The sequence below is a fragment of the Antrostomus carolinensis genome, unplaced genomic scaffold, assembly GCF_000700745.2.
Source record: "Antrostomus carolinensis isolate BGI_N321 unplaced genomic scaffold, ASM70074v2 scaffold851, whole genome shotgun sequence".
NCBI lineage: Eukaryota > Metazoa > Chordata > Aves > Caprimulgiformes > Caprimulgidae > Antrostomus > Antrostomus carolinensis.
The window spans coordinates 24,078-42,629 of NW_010296115.1; the positions used below are offsets into that span (position 1 = coordinate 24,078).

The 18,552-nt window shown below is 39.8% G+C and overlaps 1 protein-coding gene across 1 annotated transcript; it reads left to right on the forward strand.

The window, feature by feature from the left end:
- Positions 1-235: 235 nt before the first annotated feature.
- IL18RAP (interleukin 18 receptor accessory protein) lies at positions 236-16,587 on the forward strand. Its single transcript, XM_029087508.1, has 11 exons — positions 236-299; positions 1,453-1,584; positions 2,708-2,975; positions 3,071-3,245; positions 4,582-4,756; positions 7,068-7,136; positions 7,393-7,513; positions 9,259-9,413; positions 10,285-10,422; positions 15,419-15,589; positions 16,214-16,587. Exons 1-11 carry the CDS (start codon positions 236-238, stop codon positions 16,585-16,587), a joined length of 1,842 nt encoding a protein of 613 aa, XP_028943341.1.
- The last annotated feature ends 1,965 nt before the right edge of the window (positions 16,588-18,552 follow it).

Consider the following 18,552-nt stretch of genomic DNA (forward strand, 5'->3'; position numbering starts at 1 on the left):
TTCACCTCTCTTGCTAGCTCAGCGTGCACTGAATGTTCTCTTGCTGCCTTCCTGTATGAGTCGTGTCTGGTTTTAATGAGTTGCCAACAGAGAAGGGACTAGCTTTTGCAGGATCTTTTCTTTCTTTTATTTCCCTTGGGCTGACTCAGTGCCTCTCCAGCAGCAGTGCAACGCCGAGTCACTCTGTGGCCAAAAGAGCAAAGAAAAATAAGCTCCTTGAGGTTTCAGTTGCACAATGGGAACATCAGCAAGGCATGTGGCCTTTACTCACAGAGATCCTGCAGACATGTCAGTAACAGGTGTCGGATATGTTCTTACTAAATACCCAAATTAAGCCACGGCTGTTGAATATGCATGCTTGACAGCCTGCCTCCCCCCTAGCCCTGTGACTGAGAAGGCTGTGGGACACAGGTCAAACCTTGTAGTAGGAGAGGCAAAACACTTCATATAACGGTGGTTAGGATTTCACCTTGGACAGGATGCTGTAATATAGGGGTCTGGGTGCAGCTGAGTGCTTTGTGGACCTGCTCCCAAATGCCCCAACTGTTCCCAGTCTCAACTTACAGGTGGCACACACCAGAGCTGATACGTTATCATGGTGTGGATGTTATCCTGTCCAACAGGTCTCTGTTAGGGTCATTGAAGCAGCACAGCACAGCACAGCACAGCACAGCACAGCACAAGTGAGACCTGATGCTGCACACACAGATAAGTCATGGAGTAGAAGAAAGGTATTTTAGGTTGCTCTGCTGACCCTAATGGACTTCTTAGGGTATGTCTATTTTATGTGGTAATAAAGCCCAATAGAAGCATGTCTCTTGGGTCAAAGAGTTAGAACCAAAGACCTGGTGTCCACACAGTACATGCTTAGAGGGTTTTACTTCTGCATAGTTCTACTCCAGTCCCATGGACTCAATGCCATTTGCAGCTGCAGCACATCTTCAGATTTGGTTTAATATCAAAGGAATCTAGTTTATATACTGTGGGTCTCTTGGCCTTCAGGATACAACAGAGCTCCATGGATTTTGGTGCCAATTATGCCTTTCTCAGTCACTGAAAGTTGTCATTAGCTAAATGCTGATCTTGTCGTTTGGTATCTTATCTCTCACCTTAGAGGACAAGTTTCTCTTCTAACAGCAACAGCTGCTGAAAGACCTCCATTTCCACTCCAGATGTGGAGTTCTGCATTGCTGTAGGTATAACTTGGAAATCTATGCAACTCGATACAACTCTATGCAAGATGTATTTAAAGAGACTGTTGCATATTCTTGAGTAACATCTGTCCTACATTTGTGTGAAATAGTATGAGTAGGAAGAGTGCTGCAAACTCCATTTTTTAAAAGCACAATATCTAGGAAACACTGTCTGTTAAGCTTCACAGAGCTAAAATACGTAATTGCCTATCTATCTTATTGGAGTATTTACCAAAAAATATGTTTTCCTCTTTTACAGAAAGTAAGATGTTTCTTAAAGAAAAGGTCTCAAAATATCAGCCAAAATTGATAAAGAAAATAATGCTCACTTTGTGCTGGATCCTAGCATTGTTTGTCAGTGGGGCAGAAGTTAGAGAGATTAACTTGCCAGGTAAGAGTCTGCTTTGGTGAGGTTTGGTGTTTGTGGTGCTTTCTGACAGCTGAGAAAAATGGATCTGCATTTTTTCATGTCTTCATGAGTTTTTCCTGCACATGTTTATGCTTGTGTCAGGCAAACAGCTGTTTCTAGCCTTTCTGCAAGCATTTTAAATATTGCTAATACAGTTTACCCTGACAATGATACAAAATGTGGTTGCCTAATGAAAAGAAAATGGCAAATGTAAAGGAGAATTTCTGAGAACTGGATCGAGCAAATTAATTGCTTCTGTGACTCCTTGAAGTATCCAACAGCTGGCCCAAGACTTGCAGGGGAGAAAGAAGAGAAAGGCAGGGTGAGACTGATATATCAAAGACTTCCACCTGCACAATCTGTCTTGAGGAGCTTGATACAATTCAGTTCACAGAGAGAAACGGAAACTGCAAAGAGTCTTGCAGGTGGGCAGGCAAGGAACCGAAGAATTCATGCCCTCCCTTATGAAATCCTGCCATACTTTTAATGGTTACCACATCCTGACTGACAGGAGGGGTTACCAGCAAGGTTGTTCAGCCTTTAGAGAATTCAGGGTTAGAATGGGTGACCACAGCTTTCAGAATCCAAAAGTTTTTTTAATTTTAGTGACAGTAACTGAAACCTAAGAGGGGAAAGATTTGAAAGCAGTGAGACAATAATGCCTGTCAATCTTACACTAAATAGGGAGTGTAGTGGGCGGGCTCTGCTTCTTCAGGTTTATGTTAGTCCCTTTTCCATTAATATGAGGAGAGCTAGAAGAATTGCATTTGCTTTTCTACAGAGTTGAGGTTTAACAGGTTAGCACCCATGTGAAAATCTTAGGTTCGATAAAAATCTTAAGCTAGTTTCACATTAGGCTTTTGAAAAAAACCTAATCATCCTTTGGAAACCTTTGAGTAAACTTTTGAGAACATTGGCAAATTCCATGTTTAAGGAAATCAGTTCTGTATTAGCCCAGCATCTGGTCACATAAAAAAATATTTAACAAAAAGAAAGGTAAAGTTGTATTTTTTTGTAGTATTCCTGATTATTATTATTATTTTTATTATTTTAACATGATGTATTCTTTCAAGTGGTACCAATATCTTATTGTCTTGCTTTTCAGGATGTTCCCATGTTGAACCTCAAATGTGGTATCTTGCAATTAGTGATGAGGAGTTTGTTTTACAATGTGCTTTACCAAATAGAGCTGCTACCCACATTTATAACAACTCACTTCTAAAACAACATCAGGTGAAATGGTTCTGGCATCAGAAAGATAAAGAGCCACTTAAAGCTATCAAGGAAAGCTCTAATCCTGCTCTTCAAGGGGATGCACTTTGGTTTAAACCAGTAAGGGACAATGCTTCTGGAGTGTACATCTGTATGATACAGTATGTAATGGAGCAAAAGTCTTATATTTCTATATGATTGTTTTGGGGGTTTTTTGGTTTGTTTTACATATTAATTTTTTTTCTTCGTCACTCAGGGAAAAAATCCCATGTCTCAAAATTGTTCTGGAGGTTCAAACAAAGAAGGTGGCAAAATGTTCAGGTTATGACACAAATATGCTATATCTTCTTGCTGGCAATGGGAATTTAATAACTTGCCCTGGGACAAAATGCTACAGCCATATAAAAAGGTCAGACGTAAAATGGTACAAGGTAAGAGTCACTCTCTTGAGTGCTTGAAAAAGCTCAGTGGAGTTATAGCTTTAGGTCTAGTTAATGCTCATGTACTGTGGGTTCTTGAACTCTTCCTTGGCAGAAAATGCAGTCTCAGAAATTCAATCCAAAAGTAGAATCTTGAATTGCTGTATATCAAGTCTGTAAGTAAGAGTGTTGAAGAAATTTGCTGTACCTAAAATACTTTTCCATGAAATAGAAACCTAGAAACGCTTTCTTTTCAGCTAAGAAATTGAAGTAATTGAAAATAAAATAGGGTCTTTACAAAACTGACATATGACTGAAATTTAAAATTTTGTTTTGTTTTGACATTTTTAATTCTGAAAATATCAAATATACCAAAGAAAAAGTGGCTTTGTTGGAAACAAAATTCTTTTAAGAAGATTAGTGTTTCAATTTGTTCTTTCCACGACTCCTGTTTTTAATGAAACACTATTCCACTGAGACATTATTGACTTTTTTACAAAGGACCACTGAAACTTTTGCAAGCTAAAATCTATTCTTATTGTGTTTGTAAGGATTGTAATGTACCATCTAAAGCTGCACAAATAAGCAAATTAAAATTACTGAAATTTCATTTTCAGCATTTTTCTACCTGGTATTATTCCATTATTTATTCTGTCTAGTAGAATCTTGATGTAGTTAAAGTTACTCTTCATTTACTTTAAAACTTTAAATGAGGTATATCTTTATCTACGTCTTGATCTGAAGTACACTGAATTTAAGGAGATTCTTTCCATTTTGCCTTAGTGGGTTTTTTTCAGGAATTTGAATGAAGGAAAATTTTTAGTGGTCTTGGAGAACATGAATACACTAAGCTGAAAAATAGGGATGCTTTTTGAAAAATAGTCAGTTTTCATCCTTTTAAAAGTAGTGACAACATTGTCAATCTCAGACAATCCAAAACCATGATTTACTTCTCATAAAAGAATATTAAAATATTTTCAAAATAATTTATTTACCAAGTAAAAAAATTCTCAGCCCATCAAAAAAGTGATCCTTTTTGTTACTCTTTAGTAACAGGAGTTTAATATAGGTTAATGATTTCACATTTCTCTCAGCAACCACAAATTTTAAATAATTTTTTTAAAGGTCAATGGTATTTGCATATTATAGGCAACAATTTTTTAATATAACTGACAAATATCCTCAGACTCCTAATAAATCTCTTTTTTTTGAGCTTCAATGGAAAGAGTTTGGCTTAGCCTTACTGCCATGGTAATCCTATCCAAAAATCTTAAAATATGATTTAGTGACAGCAACAACAACAACAAAAAGGACTCCTAATTCCTTGATAATATTTTCTTTCCATTAGGATGGCCATCAGATAACACACAGGAAAAACAGACAAAGCCTAAAGCTTAAGCATGATGAAATCTACTTGAATCCAACCTATGACAAAGATGCTGGAATATATGTGTGTGATTACACTCTATATGACAACACTACCAGGTGGACAATGCGAACAGCAGTAACAGTAGAAGTCATTGGTGAGTAATACAATAACTCAGAATAAAATACCTGAAGTAAAGTATGTTTTCTCTATTCTTTCCTACCCTATTTATGTCTTTTGTTCAGGCTAGTGTTCTGAAAAACTCATAAATTGAATTAGCTACACAATCATTAAAATCCTCTTCCAAGTATTCTGAGGACATCTTGGGAGGTTAACTAGATCCTTCAATATTCAATAATAACATGTAGCATACAGTGCCATCATTTTCAAGATCTAATTCTTCCTTGTATTCATTGTCATTCCTAACAGTGGGGACCAAATCTATAAAAGGATCTAGATCTCGATCTGGGAGTAGAATTCATGACACTCTAACTGATGACAATGTTCTCTGTGTTCTGTATGGAGAGTATTAGGAAGATATTCACATATCATGAGAAAGGAGTGCTAATCTTGCATGGGAAAAACGGACAATACCAGTGTATCTCATTCCTACCTCTGTCCCTGAAGTAGAGGCTTACGTGAAAGTAAGAGGTAGATAACAAAATTTCTCCCTGTGGCATGGATGAGGCCTTCGTTTTTTTTCACTTGACAAGGATGAGGAAGGTGATATCGGTGGAATCACTGCTCACCTTCCACACAGATTTTTAACAGCAGAGGAAATGGACAATCTAACAAATGAACAGGAGACCTGTGAGCAGGTCTAACTAGCAAACAAGTCTGTGGTATGTGCTGTTTGGGGGAAAACATCACTGCCTGTATGACCTGTTCTTTCAGGTTTTGTATGGATTACTAAGTAAAAGTTACCTGAACTCTATGGCACAGTGATATGGCATGGCTTTATATTCTCCTTCAACTCATGGTGAGCTTTTCCATAATATTTACTGTCCTCTGCTGCCCTTCAGGTGCAGCCCAGCTATTGCCCAGCGGAATGCTGTTGGACAACATCAACACTGTGCAAGGGAGCATGCTAGCAACTCAGGATCAGGAAAGAGGGAGGGAGACTCTGTTTAGTTTGCTAAAAGAGAGATTTGGTTATGCTTTTCTCCAGATATCTATAGATAAACGCTGTAAGACACCCTTGTCAGACTCTTCATTCAGTCACAGGTCCCAGAGGAAAACATAGCTGCACCTGTTCTACATCCTGAGCTCGATGGACCCAGTACAGCTGTTTCTGTATGGCAACAGCACAGGACCTATTCTAAGCATGCTTATGGAAAGTGGGCCACTCTGTAGAAGGGAGAACAAGATTTAGAGAGAAAGGTGTCAGGTGAGGCAACCTGATGAGGACAGCACTACTCTGAAGTTCCATGGTCTAGTAAGGACAACACTCCTCTGAAGTAGTTGGTCCCTTGTTTTGCAGATGTTTGATACAGTTGATACTAAGAAGTAATGGGAAAAATATATTCACACCATCAGGACAGGGCCTGGCAACAATGTCTCACCAACTTTTGAGTCCTCTGTGTGCTGGGTTACAACGTCTGGTGCTCGTTCACTCTTTTCTCTGTCTATATTCCCACAGTATTTTCCAAGCATGCATGGACTGGCTCTGCTTTTATTCTGATCTGGCTGAACCTGAGCTAACACACTGTGCTTCTCAGTTCTTTTCCCTCACGTCACAGCCAGTCAAAAAAACACTTGAAAGGTGCCTTATACATATACACCCCCTCTACATCTTGCATACATTTATTTGCTGTGGCTTGGTTAAAAAAAAAAAAGAAAAAAAAAGAAAAAAAAGTGTAATTTGACACCATTTCCTGCAATATGGGACTTTCCTAGAATATCAGAGCTGTGGGTTTTAGCCCCTTCAGGCTATTTTTCCGGAGCCTGAGTAATTGCTTGGTAGATTGTACAAACTGTGGGTGTCATTATCTGTGCCCTTTGGCAGCCCTTGCTTTGAAAAAAACCCAGCCCAGTTATTTTAATATGAATGAGGTGAGTGTGCTGTATGTGTGCTTACTGGGCATGGAATGGGGCTTGGCAGGGAACTTGTATGAAGATTGTGTTCTTCGGGGGATTTTAAAATGAGGGACCATAATTTCTGAATCCTAAATAGCCTTAAGTACATGTTAGACACTGAGCTCTTATTGATCTCTCTTCAGCTCAGCTAAGATGACAATGCCTCAGAGTAACTGAGATAGCAGATCTTTACGTAGCTATTTAAGTTTTGTGGTCAAAACTCCTTTATCTGTGTGCTCTCAGACACCTCAACAACTGTAAATCATCCTCTTGGACTTAGGTTTCCAAACTGCACCTACCATTTGAAAAAGAAAATTCTGTAAGATATTTTCTCTGGTCTTATGCACTGATGATAGCATTATAGTTATTAACATTATTCCTGTTAATTGCAGCAAAAAACACTATCCATCCACCAAACTTCTTGTATCCCAATGGTGTGATGATCCTTGAAGCAGAGCTTGGTAAGTTTCAATTCCTTATCTGAAAGCAAAAGAAAATATTTAAAGGAAGTATTGATAGATAATGGTAGATCTTGATAAAGCAAGACAGCCTTGCTCTCTAGGAGTATAAGGATTTTATATAAAATATAAGTTTTTTCTTGATATATATCTTCATGGTTGTTAAAGGAAGCATCATGTTTTACAGTTCCTAAGCTATTTAAGAGAAAAATATTCTGGTGACCTCCACACATGGTTTTGCTGTTCTAATTTGTTCCAGGAAAGCCACTTGAATTGGAATGCCGTGTACAATTTGGGTTTGAAAGAGTTTCTCTGATGAGGTTAACATGGAAAAGAAACAACAAGGAAAATATAAATGAGAAATTGAATCAGGAAACAAGGTAAGAAAAACCCCAGTAGATTACTACTACAGTCAGCAACTGTAAAAATCCTTCTACAACATCTTTATTGAACACATTTTACTGAAAGAAACTCAGAAGGCTCTGTTCTTCAACATATTAATATGTATGTCCATGAGCATGTGACAGGCACATGCACTTCACATACAGAAGCACATAGTGATGGCCATAAAGTCAAGAACTCAGACTTTCTGTACAATCTTAATTCTTCTTCCTAAAGCTTTAGCTCACAGACAGCTTCAGCATGAAGGGTGCTTGATTGCCTGTGCCTGCACTAGCTGTTTTCAAGTGTTTCCTCTGTTGTGCCTTGCCAGTAACTCACACAATCTGCCTTTGGAAGACGCCTCTGAGTGGGGAATAAACCAGATCAGTAAAACAGTACTGTGGACATTGAAAGGAGTTTGGGTGCCTCAGACGTTAGGGTGTTTATTGAGTCAGTCTGAGGACTTGCAGCATTGAATTTCAGGAGTCTGCCCTGGCAAGAATTAACCAGACTCTGCAGATAACCAGCATGTGGGAGAAAGGTTTCCTGTGACTTTGGGAACAATCTAAATAGTCACCGCATTTCCCTTTCCTTCCTGTACTTCCCTGCCTCATTCACTTAAGGGGTGTCCAACTTGGGCAAGAAGCACAGTGGAGGTAACACAGGTAACCGTGTCTTTCACTACACAGCCCTGAGTCATCTTTATGGGAAAATTTTTCTGTACACTGAGGGAAGCAAAAGCCCTGCTGTCACTGCTAAAATCAAGTTCTTAATAGGAATCATATAGGAAAAAAAACCAACCCCAAATGATGATATCACACACACACATACACATACACACTCACTCATAAGGTAGATTGGAAATTGGATTTTCCTAACTTCTGAATGTTTATCTTTGTAATGTTCTTACCAAGTTTTTAGCTTTTTACATGCAAGTAATTTCTGTTTGTTTATTTTTCAAAAAACCCAAATGAATAAAACATTCCCAATAGACTTTCAGTACAGGTTGAATCCTTGCCCGTGCTCATGCCTGTATATCTTGAGTTAGCAGAGGCAGGGCTATGTTAGACTGTCATTTTCAGAGGCATGACAGGGTGCCTTCAGGACCACACAGAGATGCCTGTACTTGTGGTTTTCAAAGGGAAACGCTGAGACACAGAAACCCTGGGTATTCATTCTTGGGTGATTGCAGACACAGATCTGTTCCCCACAACCCTCACTCAGCCCCAAAGAGATTGCTCTGTTACCTCTTCATTTGCTATACTTCCATCCTTTGTATCTGTCTTATTCTGTTTGCCTATCCCGTCCTTGGGCTTTTTACCTCTGTGCAAGAGGCTATGCTGCTCAGTCTTTTTGTCCAGCTAGTTATCTCTTGGGACTCCTTTTCTGAAGTTTCATTTCCCTGCATTTCCACTGGGGGAATTTTTTACGTCTTAGAAAAACACAAATAATTTTACAGAACTCAAAGGGAGCTATATATTTAAAATCAGGCAAGTGCTTAAGTATTTTGTTGAGCTGATGAATTCATAATAAACCTTTCAGTCTGCAGACCTTCGATATTAATATTTTCTTACAATGTAAAAAACAAATGGAATTTCCAGACCAGAATATTGCGTCCCTGTTAAAAGTTCAAGCTGCATGTTAATAAGTTGCAAGCTCCTCTTTCTTTGTATTTAAGACATTTGGAGTTTGTGTGAATGAACAGCAAAGTTACCATACAATTTTAAATTTTTTTTTTCTCTAGTGTTTATGCAAGAGGTTTAAAGGGATACACACTTCTTCATGTTGCGAAACTGAAAGAAATTACCGAAAGGGACCTCCAAAGCAACTTTACGTGTTTTGCTGAGAATTCAATGGGGAATGCCACCGCTGTGATCCAGCTGAAAAGAAAGCAGAGAGGTAAAACTGTTGATGGATGACTATTTGCCCTTGAAGACACATTTTGATTTACTCACTGCCACAAATTAATTCCCCATTGACAGTGGCTTTTCAGCCAGCTGCAGAGGTTTCTTGACGCTGGAAGGGGAAAGTTTGATTTGTCAGATGTCTAGAAAGGGGCATTATTCTGAGGACTACTCAGAAGGATGAGAGTATCTGGGGATTTACTGCAGGCAGGTGGGCCAAGTGGAAGATGGAGAGTAGCTGGGAGTAAGAAGAGCAGAGTAGCATCTCTGAACATTAATAGGTGATCTACCAAACTGAAATAGCAACTGCTGGAAGCAGTAGTATTCCTTGATTTTCATAAGACATTTCTGTTTGTTTCCCCAGTCCTTAGCATGTATGTTTCTGAGAAGTTACCATAACAGATATGAATGTGGCAGCCTTTCAAGAAAAGGCCAAAACCAGAAACACTGTGGAAATTACACCATTGAACCATAGTTCACAGTGGAGATTCATCTCTGGAGTGGCACAGGATGTCTCCAGCAGAGCACTGTGTGCAGCTATGTGTGTTCTGATCTGATTTTTCCATCTCAAGCCATGGTTACTTTCAGCCCTGCTGAGTGTACCACAGATCATTTTCTCTGTGCCTTCCGTCACAGATTGGCTTTTCATACTATCAAGGAGATACCATTCAAAAAAGGTCCTTTATGGTAGACTGAAACTCTATATTAAGGTATGCAGCTAAATTCCTGACTTCCCTAAATTTTGCCGGGGGGCAAGAATGAAGACTGTGAGAAGGTTTGCCCCCATTTCTGGACTAAGTTTTTCATCTAAGTGTCAACTTAATTTTGGAAAGCCGGAGTTATGATAGACCCTTTTCTTTCTACAGTGTTCCTCTTATATGTACTATGCAGTGCCATTTCTACTCTCTTTGTGTTCCTTTTGTGCACTGCCTTTATTTACCAGCACTGGATTGAAATAGTGCTGATGTACCGAAGTTATATGGTTCACAACGAAACCACAGGAGGTAAGAACCATTGTATAATATTAATTTTCTCCAGTTTTTCTACTGCCTTTTGCCCTATGGGTTAATCTAATGTGAATTAACCATTTAGTTAAATTCTCTTAATGAGTGTCTTCTCTTTGAAGAGATGCAAAGGCTGTTAAAGCTAGTAAAATGCTCAGTGGATTCAGATGGAAAAAAAGCCAGGCAGCGTGGAGTAAATATCTAACACCAACTGAAATGTCACAGTCAGCCTTTCACAAGATCCCTAATTTACCCATGGAAGATTAGAGTAGGAAGTTGAATTTTGGCAGTCCCTTTGCAGGGAATAATAGAGCATCTCCAACATTTTAACCTCATTCTCCCAAAGTGTTCAACAGAACCTGTGGACAAGAATCAAATGAACTTGCAAAACTAATTGAAGGACTCCAGACTATTGTGTTTTTCACTTGAAACCAAATAATTTCTCAGAAGAATAAACAAAGGAGAGAAATAAGATGACATAGGGTAACAACTGAGAATTGTACATTTGGGAAATATTAATATTTCCTTTCTAAAAATTATGTTGACCTATTGACAGTTACACCAGAGTGATCAGCTTCTGATATTTCAAATCTCCTAGTAGTATCGCTTCATCATCTCAGCTAAAATGGCCTCCAACATAGTAGGCAGTGTAAAAATGTATCAGAAATGACAGTGACTACTTCAAAGAACTTAACACACAATTTTCTCATGTGTTGAAAGAAATCTTAGTATGTGCCCAAGGAAATTTTTCTAAAAATTCTTGAATGCAGCTTGAGATATAGGTGTCTGAGTCTGCTTTTGTGTTTGCATGTGTATATATAATTATACATGAGTGTGAAATAACTGTATCTAGATATCTATAAACACACATGCAATAAGAACATTAACTACCCTTTTGGAAAGTATTTTTGTGAGCCCTAAGGCAGCTGGCAGAAGTGATTTGGGAAATCACTAAAAATTTCCCCTCTATTTGGTAACAAATTGGTTTAAGAACCTCTGGAAAGTCCCCTTAGAGCTCACCCCATTTGTTAGTAGGACAGAGACAGACCTGCCAAGATTTGTGCATTGAAGGTGAAGACACTGTTGGGTTCCACCATAACAGCCTCCATTGTACTTCCTGACTATCATGTACCGCATGCACACAGAACCATTTGCAGTGTGGGGGCATGGAGTGTGCAGACCAACTGTGCCTACCCAGATAGTTTTCTTCCTAAGGTGATTGTCCATAAAATGTGTTCTCACCTGCAGGATTATGTCCTTCTCACTTCATGTGGATGCATATCAAGTCACATGAGGTTTGAAAGGGCTTACTCATAGTGCAGTAAAGCAATAGCTATGACTTAATTTTGTCATTTCTTCCTTTCCATAGTTTCTTCTCTCCTGTCCCTCTTAGCACAGAATCAGAGAACTGCAGATTCCCACAAGGTTGGAAAGGATCTCTGGGAGTTGTCTCATCCCACACCCTGTTTAAAGCAGAGCCAACCTATGCCAGGTTGCTCAGGACCTTGTGGAAAGAGAATCCATAACCTCTCTGGACAATATGTTCACAGTGCAAACTTTTTCACTAACATCTAATGAGAATTTCCCTTGTTGCAAACTGATTGAAAGATGATGAGGGGCCTGGAGGATTTCCTGTATGAAGAAAGGCTGACAGAGCTTGGACTCTTCAGCCTGCAGAAGAGAAGACTGAAAGGGGATCTTATCAATGTCTATAAATACCTGAAATGTGGGGGCCAGATGGATGGGGCCAGATTGATGGGGCTGGGCTTTTTTCAGTAGTGACAGGACAAGGGGCAATGGGCAAAAACCAGAACACCAGAAGTTCCATACAAACTTAAGGAAAAGCTTCTTTACTGTAAAGGTGAAAGAACACCAGAACAGTCTGCTAGGGAGGTTGTGGAGTCTCCATTTCTGGAGATGTTAAAAACCCACCTGGATTCTTTCCTGTGCCACCTGGTATAGGGAACCTGCTTTGGCAGGGGGGGTGGACTAGATGATCTCCTGAGGTCCCTTCCAACCCCTACCATTCTGTGATTCTGTGAACTTGTGTCTGTTACCTCCTCTCTTATTACTATGCACCTCAAAGGAAAGTCTATCTCCGTCACCTCTCTGCCCTCCCATTTGGTCTTTGAAGAGAGCAGTAAGGTCACCTTTTTTTCTCATACCTCTCTAAACTTTGGGCTTCCTCCTTAGCTGGTTCAGATATAGCTCTTAAAAATATTTTCTTCTTCCACGAGGAGAAAGAAACAATGCAGAAGCTGTGATACTAACAGTTGCAGACCATGTATGCAATTGATTTGCTTAATTTGGATATTCTTAATTTTGTACCTGTTTGGCATCTTAAAAGTTTGTGCTAAAAGTTCTTCAGGTTGTAACTGTCCTTCTGTACAATTCTGGGGGAAAAAAATTCCTAGTGGTGCTTACTGTGTATTTTTTTTAACTTACTATTGTAATAGTAATAGGAAGGAAAACAGTGATGTAGTTATTAACGGTCGTGGTCTACTAAGATTGCAGCGACCTCTGTCGGTGAAATGAGGAATATCTGGCTTGTAGTGCAATTTGTTGTGATACAAAAAACCTTCCAAAGGAGCTTCAGTCCAGGGTGTAGCTGAATTGAAGTTCAACTACACCAGTCTGGTGACCCTCTGCCCCACTTTCAATTCCCACACTAGTCCTGCATGGCTGCTGTTGGTCACTCACTCTTCTGGGCATAAATTGGTTCAAATTGTCAGGAAAATAACTCGGTAAAGGCAATGAGTAGCTAGCAAAATGAATGAGCTTCCTCTGTTACCACAAGAGCTTCAGCACTAGTAGAATGAAGTGGTGGGAGGGTGTGGCCAAGAGCAGAGGGGAGGAGTGGAGGTGTAATGTGTGTTGTCTAATCACATCAGATATTCAACTCCAGCTCATGCATATCGTTAGTTTTCTGTGTGTATTTCCTTTGCTTGCTGGCATCCATATGGGCTCTTCTAGATCTTGTGGGAATCTCATGGCTCTAGCTCAGGTTTGTGATCTCGCTAGCTCAGTCAGTAGTGCATGTGACTCTTAAATCTCAGGGTTTTAGGTTCAACCCCATGTTGGGAGCCAAAAAGGACTGTCCTGGTTTAACCCCAGTGGGCAACTAAGCACCACACAGCCGCTTGCTCACTCCCCCACAGCAGGATGGGGGAAAGTACTGGAAGAGTAAAAGTGAGAACACTTGTGGGTTGAGATAAAGACAGCTTAATAGGTAAAGCAAAAGCCATGTGCACAAGCAGAGCAAAACAAGGAATTCATTCACTGCTTCCCATAGACAGGCAAATGTTCAGCCACCTCCAGGAAGGCAGGGCTCCGTGTGTAATGGTTACTTGGGAAGACAAATGCCATCACTGTTGATGTCCCCTTTTCTTTCTTCTTCCCCCAGCTTTATATTATGAGTATGACATAATATGGTATGGAATATCCCTTTGGTCAGTTGGGGTCAGCTGTCCCAGCTGTGTCTTCTCCCAACTTCTTGTACACCCCCAGCCTACTCACTGGTGGGGTGGTGTGAGAAGCAGAAAAGGTCCTAACTCTGTGTAAACACTGCTCAGCAGTAATGAAAAAAATGTCTGCATTATCAACACTGTTTTCAGCAAAAATACACAATGTAGCCCCATACTAGCTACTGTGAAGCAAATTAACTCTATCTCAGCCAAAACCAGCACATCCATCTAGGGACAGAAATCAGGAGGTTACACTGAGGCATGAAGTGATACTCAACAGCATTACTTAGGTGTCTGTGCTGGAGGTAGATATATCATTTCCCAAGCAGTGAAATTGCAGTCAATACAGTGAAATCTAGAGAGCTTCTCGACTCACTGCAGCAGCATTCTGCAGTAGGACCCTATGCCAAACAACTGAATTCCTTTCTGGTTTCTATTAACTGTATTGACATATGGTACAACTCAGCTGACTGAACATAAGTGTTTGATGTCACTTGGGCTGCCTGAGGATGTCCTGCCATTTCAAAAGATTTGAATCTCCAGTAGTTCCTATGTCAAATCTTGCAGTCCCATCAACATTAGGACACCTTAAACGGCATCAAGCAACTACGTATGGGGAACTGGACTGTTCACTGTGCCTATTGCTTTCATCAGAAATTCTTTTTGTTTTCCTTCCTCCTTCCTCAAGTGTAGTTCAAATTTTATTCAGCAAATAGATAAGATTTACTTTTTCGTTGTATTTAAGTATGGGTCTAACTCGGGTCATTGGTACCAGAGCGTTTCAAAGCTGAGAAAACTTCTTTATACTTTTTTCATCTGCACCTCACAAACATGCTTTTAATGAGATTGACACAAAGTTCAGGAGCTGTTCAGTACTTGGTGCCTGAGTTGATAAGTGGATCAGACTTAAACTTTACACTTGCAGTAGTCTCTATGATTACAAATGTAACAGTGTATGAAAATAGCTTTCTGAGCTGTTAGGTGGATCAGACTTAGACTTTGCACTTGCACTAGTCTCTAATTACAAATGTAACAGTGTATGAAAATAGCTTATCTTTTGCAAGCAGCTAATATTTAAGAACGTTGTTCCTTTAAGATTAATTATATTTTCATAGTAGGTTGTACATTGATGAGTATTTTTGGAATCAACATTTAGGCAAATGAGAGAAAAGATTGGGAATCATTCCCTACAAGGTGGATTTTGCCTGGAAGGGACCAGATCTTCCACTGGTGAAAAGTGGACCATGTTTGTGAAAATGCAGAAAAATGCCTGATTTAAACTTCCTTGCACTAGTCATCTATAGGTTCCTCATTTGCTTTGGTGTTGCATGTCTACAAAATTTGCAAGACAGTGAGGAGTAAGTGTTGCCTTTGGGTAACTGGATGGCTGTACTTCATGAACAGGTGATAATATTAGGTTTGTGTTGTGCCTACATAAATAGATATAAGTGGAAACTGAGCACTAAGAAAGAATCTGAATGTTTCAGACAGGCTTGTTAATGTATACAGTGTTACTTATTTATTTATTTTAGATGGCAAAGAATTTGATGCATTTGTGTCCTATGCAAAACTAGACTCTTCTGAAAGCGACTCTACTTTAATTAGTGAGGAAAAATTTGCCCTGGAGCTTCTTCCAGATATGTTGGAAAATGAATATGGATACAAGTTATGCATTCTTGAAAGAGATATTCTTCCAGGAGGAGGTAAGGTCCCTATGGATGGTAGAAAATCTTCAGGTTTTTTACAAAATTGTTTTCTACTTTCCAAAAAACCTTAGATCAGCAAATGGTATGTTTTGGTACTGGAGTTTCTGCTCAAATCTCATTGTGTTTTGACGTTTATATCTGGCATATGTATGTTTGAGTGTGGTTGCTAGGAGCTACTAGGCTGAGACAAACCTTCTTGTCCAAGAGTTTATTTGCAAGCAGATTCCACTCTCTGAAAAGAAGGCCCCAAATATTTCAGTAATTACTTTCTAGTCAACTTTAGTCAATGCTACCTGCATTAATCAGAAAGCCCTCAGTACCTGTCCCTGGGAGTGACAAAGACAAGTCCAGGTGTCCCTTGAGACCCTGTTTGAGTAGCAACAAAGTGTGTCGAGGTCTCAGCTGTGCCTTCCACCTCCTGAGCAGCAAACTGTGTTCACCAGGCTGTGTAAGAATGGCTGCGGTATCCTCTGATAGGAAACACATTTCTAGAGGTTATGTGATTGTTCAACATCCCTATTTTTACTTTTCCTTATTTCTGGATTTTAGCTGTTGATAAAGGAACTGACAAGATAGAAAGTCCATTATAGAATGCAGTAATGATCGCTATTTCTTCTCCAGCATACACAGATGAAGTTGTCACAGCTATTAAACAAAGCAGACGAGCAATAATTATTTTGAGCCCAGCTTATGTCAGTGGACCAAGCCTCTTTGAACTGCAGGCAGCGGTGAACTGTGCGTTGGAAGACAAAAAGATCAAACTGGTATTAATAAAGTTCCAGGGTTTCCAAGAGCCAGAGACTTTGCCTCCAGTAGTGAAGAAAGCTCTTCGGATTTTACCAGTCATTACCTGGAAGTCTTCTGTTTCTGCTGCTCCAAACAAGAAGTTCTGGAAATATATGCATTACCACATGCCAGTGAAAACTACTAAGATGTTGGGAAATTGTAGCCTAAAGGGCTTTTTCCAAAGGTTATTCAGCCTGATGTATCAATAGCTGAAATTTCATTAAGAGATGACAGCAGGCTCAGGAATGGTGACATGATTGTAAAAGATCTTTTCTACATTGGTTGACCACTGTGGACTGTCACTGCAGTCAGCAATATCTCACTCCAAAACAGTGAGAAGGACTGCAGTGTGACAGCGCTGCAGCCCCACTGTAAAACTAAGTGGCACTGCACACAACTGTAAATGTGAGCTATCTTTCATAAATTATTATTTTATTATTTTTATTATATTTATTATAAGCTTTTGCTGTGATGTTGAGACATACATGTGAATGTTTTATTCTTTATACTATATTTCTTCTGGAATATTTTTGAACTTGTTTTCTAGAAAAAGATTAAAAAAGGGAACTCCAGAGAAAGCTTGCGGTTTAATTTTCCTGTGGAGTTCAGTGGGACAAATCCAAACTCTTTAAACGAGTTTCTTCCTGCTTTGGGAGCACCAGAGAAGTACCATGGGAGACTGCTACAACTGGGTATGCTGAAGAGGTTGAGAAAAGAAGGGGCACTGTATCATGGCTGATCCCAGGCATCTCCATCCTTCCTGCAATGGGAGGAAGCATTTCTACCAGTTGTGAAACATTTCACACATGGAGACATCTGGACATTGCTGATCCTGTCTGGTGCTGGTCACTCATGGGTTCCACTGAACCTGCTGGTATTATGGGTGTGTTGCAGTTGTAAATCAAAGTCCTGGTTGTCACAGCTAGTAAACTTCCAGGGACTCTGAAGTCTTTCCCTTGCAGTCCTCTGGCTGCTAACTCTCCAGGGTTCATATCACTTACTCTCAAGGCATCTTGCAGTCTGTGCGTGTATGGATGTGGCTAAGTGAAATGGAATGGTTGGTGTTAAGAAAATCTGAGAAGGAAAGCCACTGATATGGTGTTCTGCTGGCTCCATTTTGCCTTCAAGTTAACAAATACTTGTTTTATCATACTAATTGAGTAGCTCATCTGCCAGATTCTTTGTTGGAAAGGGACTTCAAGAAATACTGTTGTTAACAGGACCAGTACACTAAAAAACTAACAGCTTTTTTGCAAGCAGGCTGAGCACTATACCTATTTGGTTCAAAGCCTTCAGTGGGAGGACTGGTGGTGGTGCTGTGGGGTAGAAGCATAAGATAGTGCCTCATGCTTTTTAGCAGGGCCTGTAGCAATAGGACAAGGGGTAATGGTTTCAAACTAGTGGGTAGATTTAAACTAGACATAAGGAATACATTTTTTACAATGACGATGGTGAACACTGGCACAGGTGGCCCAGAGAGGTGGTAGATGCCCCATCCCTGGAAACGTTCAAGGTCAGGTTGGACTGGGCTCTGAGCAACCTGGTCTAGTTGAAGCTGTCCCTGCTCACTGTAGGGGACTTGGACTAGATGACCTTTAAAGGTCTCCAACCCAAACCATTCTATGATTCTATGTAGAAATAGAACATCAAACAGCATTACTGGCTGTACCATGGAAAAATTTGACACTGCATTCGCACCTGCATTGGGGATTTAGTTCAGATCATTATAAGCTTTGGAAGCAAATTTCCCAGTTGTAACCACTTGTTTCCTTTTGCTTTGGTCTACACAATGTCACAGGTACACACAATGGATCCCTTTCCATGGAAAGTCAAGTGAAAGATATTCTTCACCCTTGAAGGGACATTCCATCTGTGGGACCAGCTGGCCTGAAGGAATCCCCTCCCAGACACATGCAATGTGGATATGGGGTCCTCAGCACTAGTTTTTTTGGGGTGCCCCTCTGTTCTCACTATTCTGCACTATTTTCCAACACAACCAAATCAGTGGGCAACTTGAATAATTTATCAGTAAATTAAATTTACTGACTTCTATTGTATGTAATACAGGCTTCAGCAGCTTCTAATCAAAATTACTATGTTTTCACACTCTGCTATCCTAACACTAAACATGGTAGTTTTTGTGGAGGAGGGAAGGGGCTGACCTTTTAAAAAAA

Coding starts and splice junctions, on each gene's coding strand:
- IL18RAP (XM_029087508.1), top strand. CDS start 236: ATGGGAACATCAGCAAGGCATGTGGCCTTTACTCACAGAGATCCTGCA. Junction 300..1,452: donor TGCAGACATGTCAGTAACAG/GTGTCGGATATG, acceptor CCTCTTTTACAG/AAAGTAAGATGTTTCTTAAA. Junction 7,514..9,258: donor AAATTGAATCAGGAAACAAG/GTAAGAAAAACC, acceptor TTTTTTCTCTAG/TGTTTATGCAAGAGGTTTAA.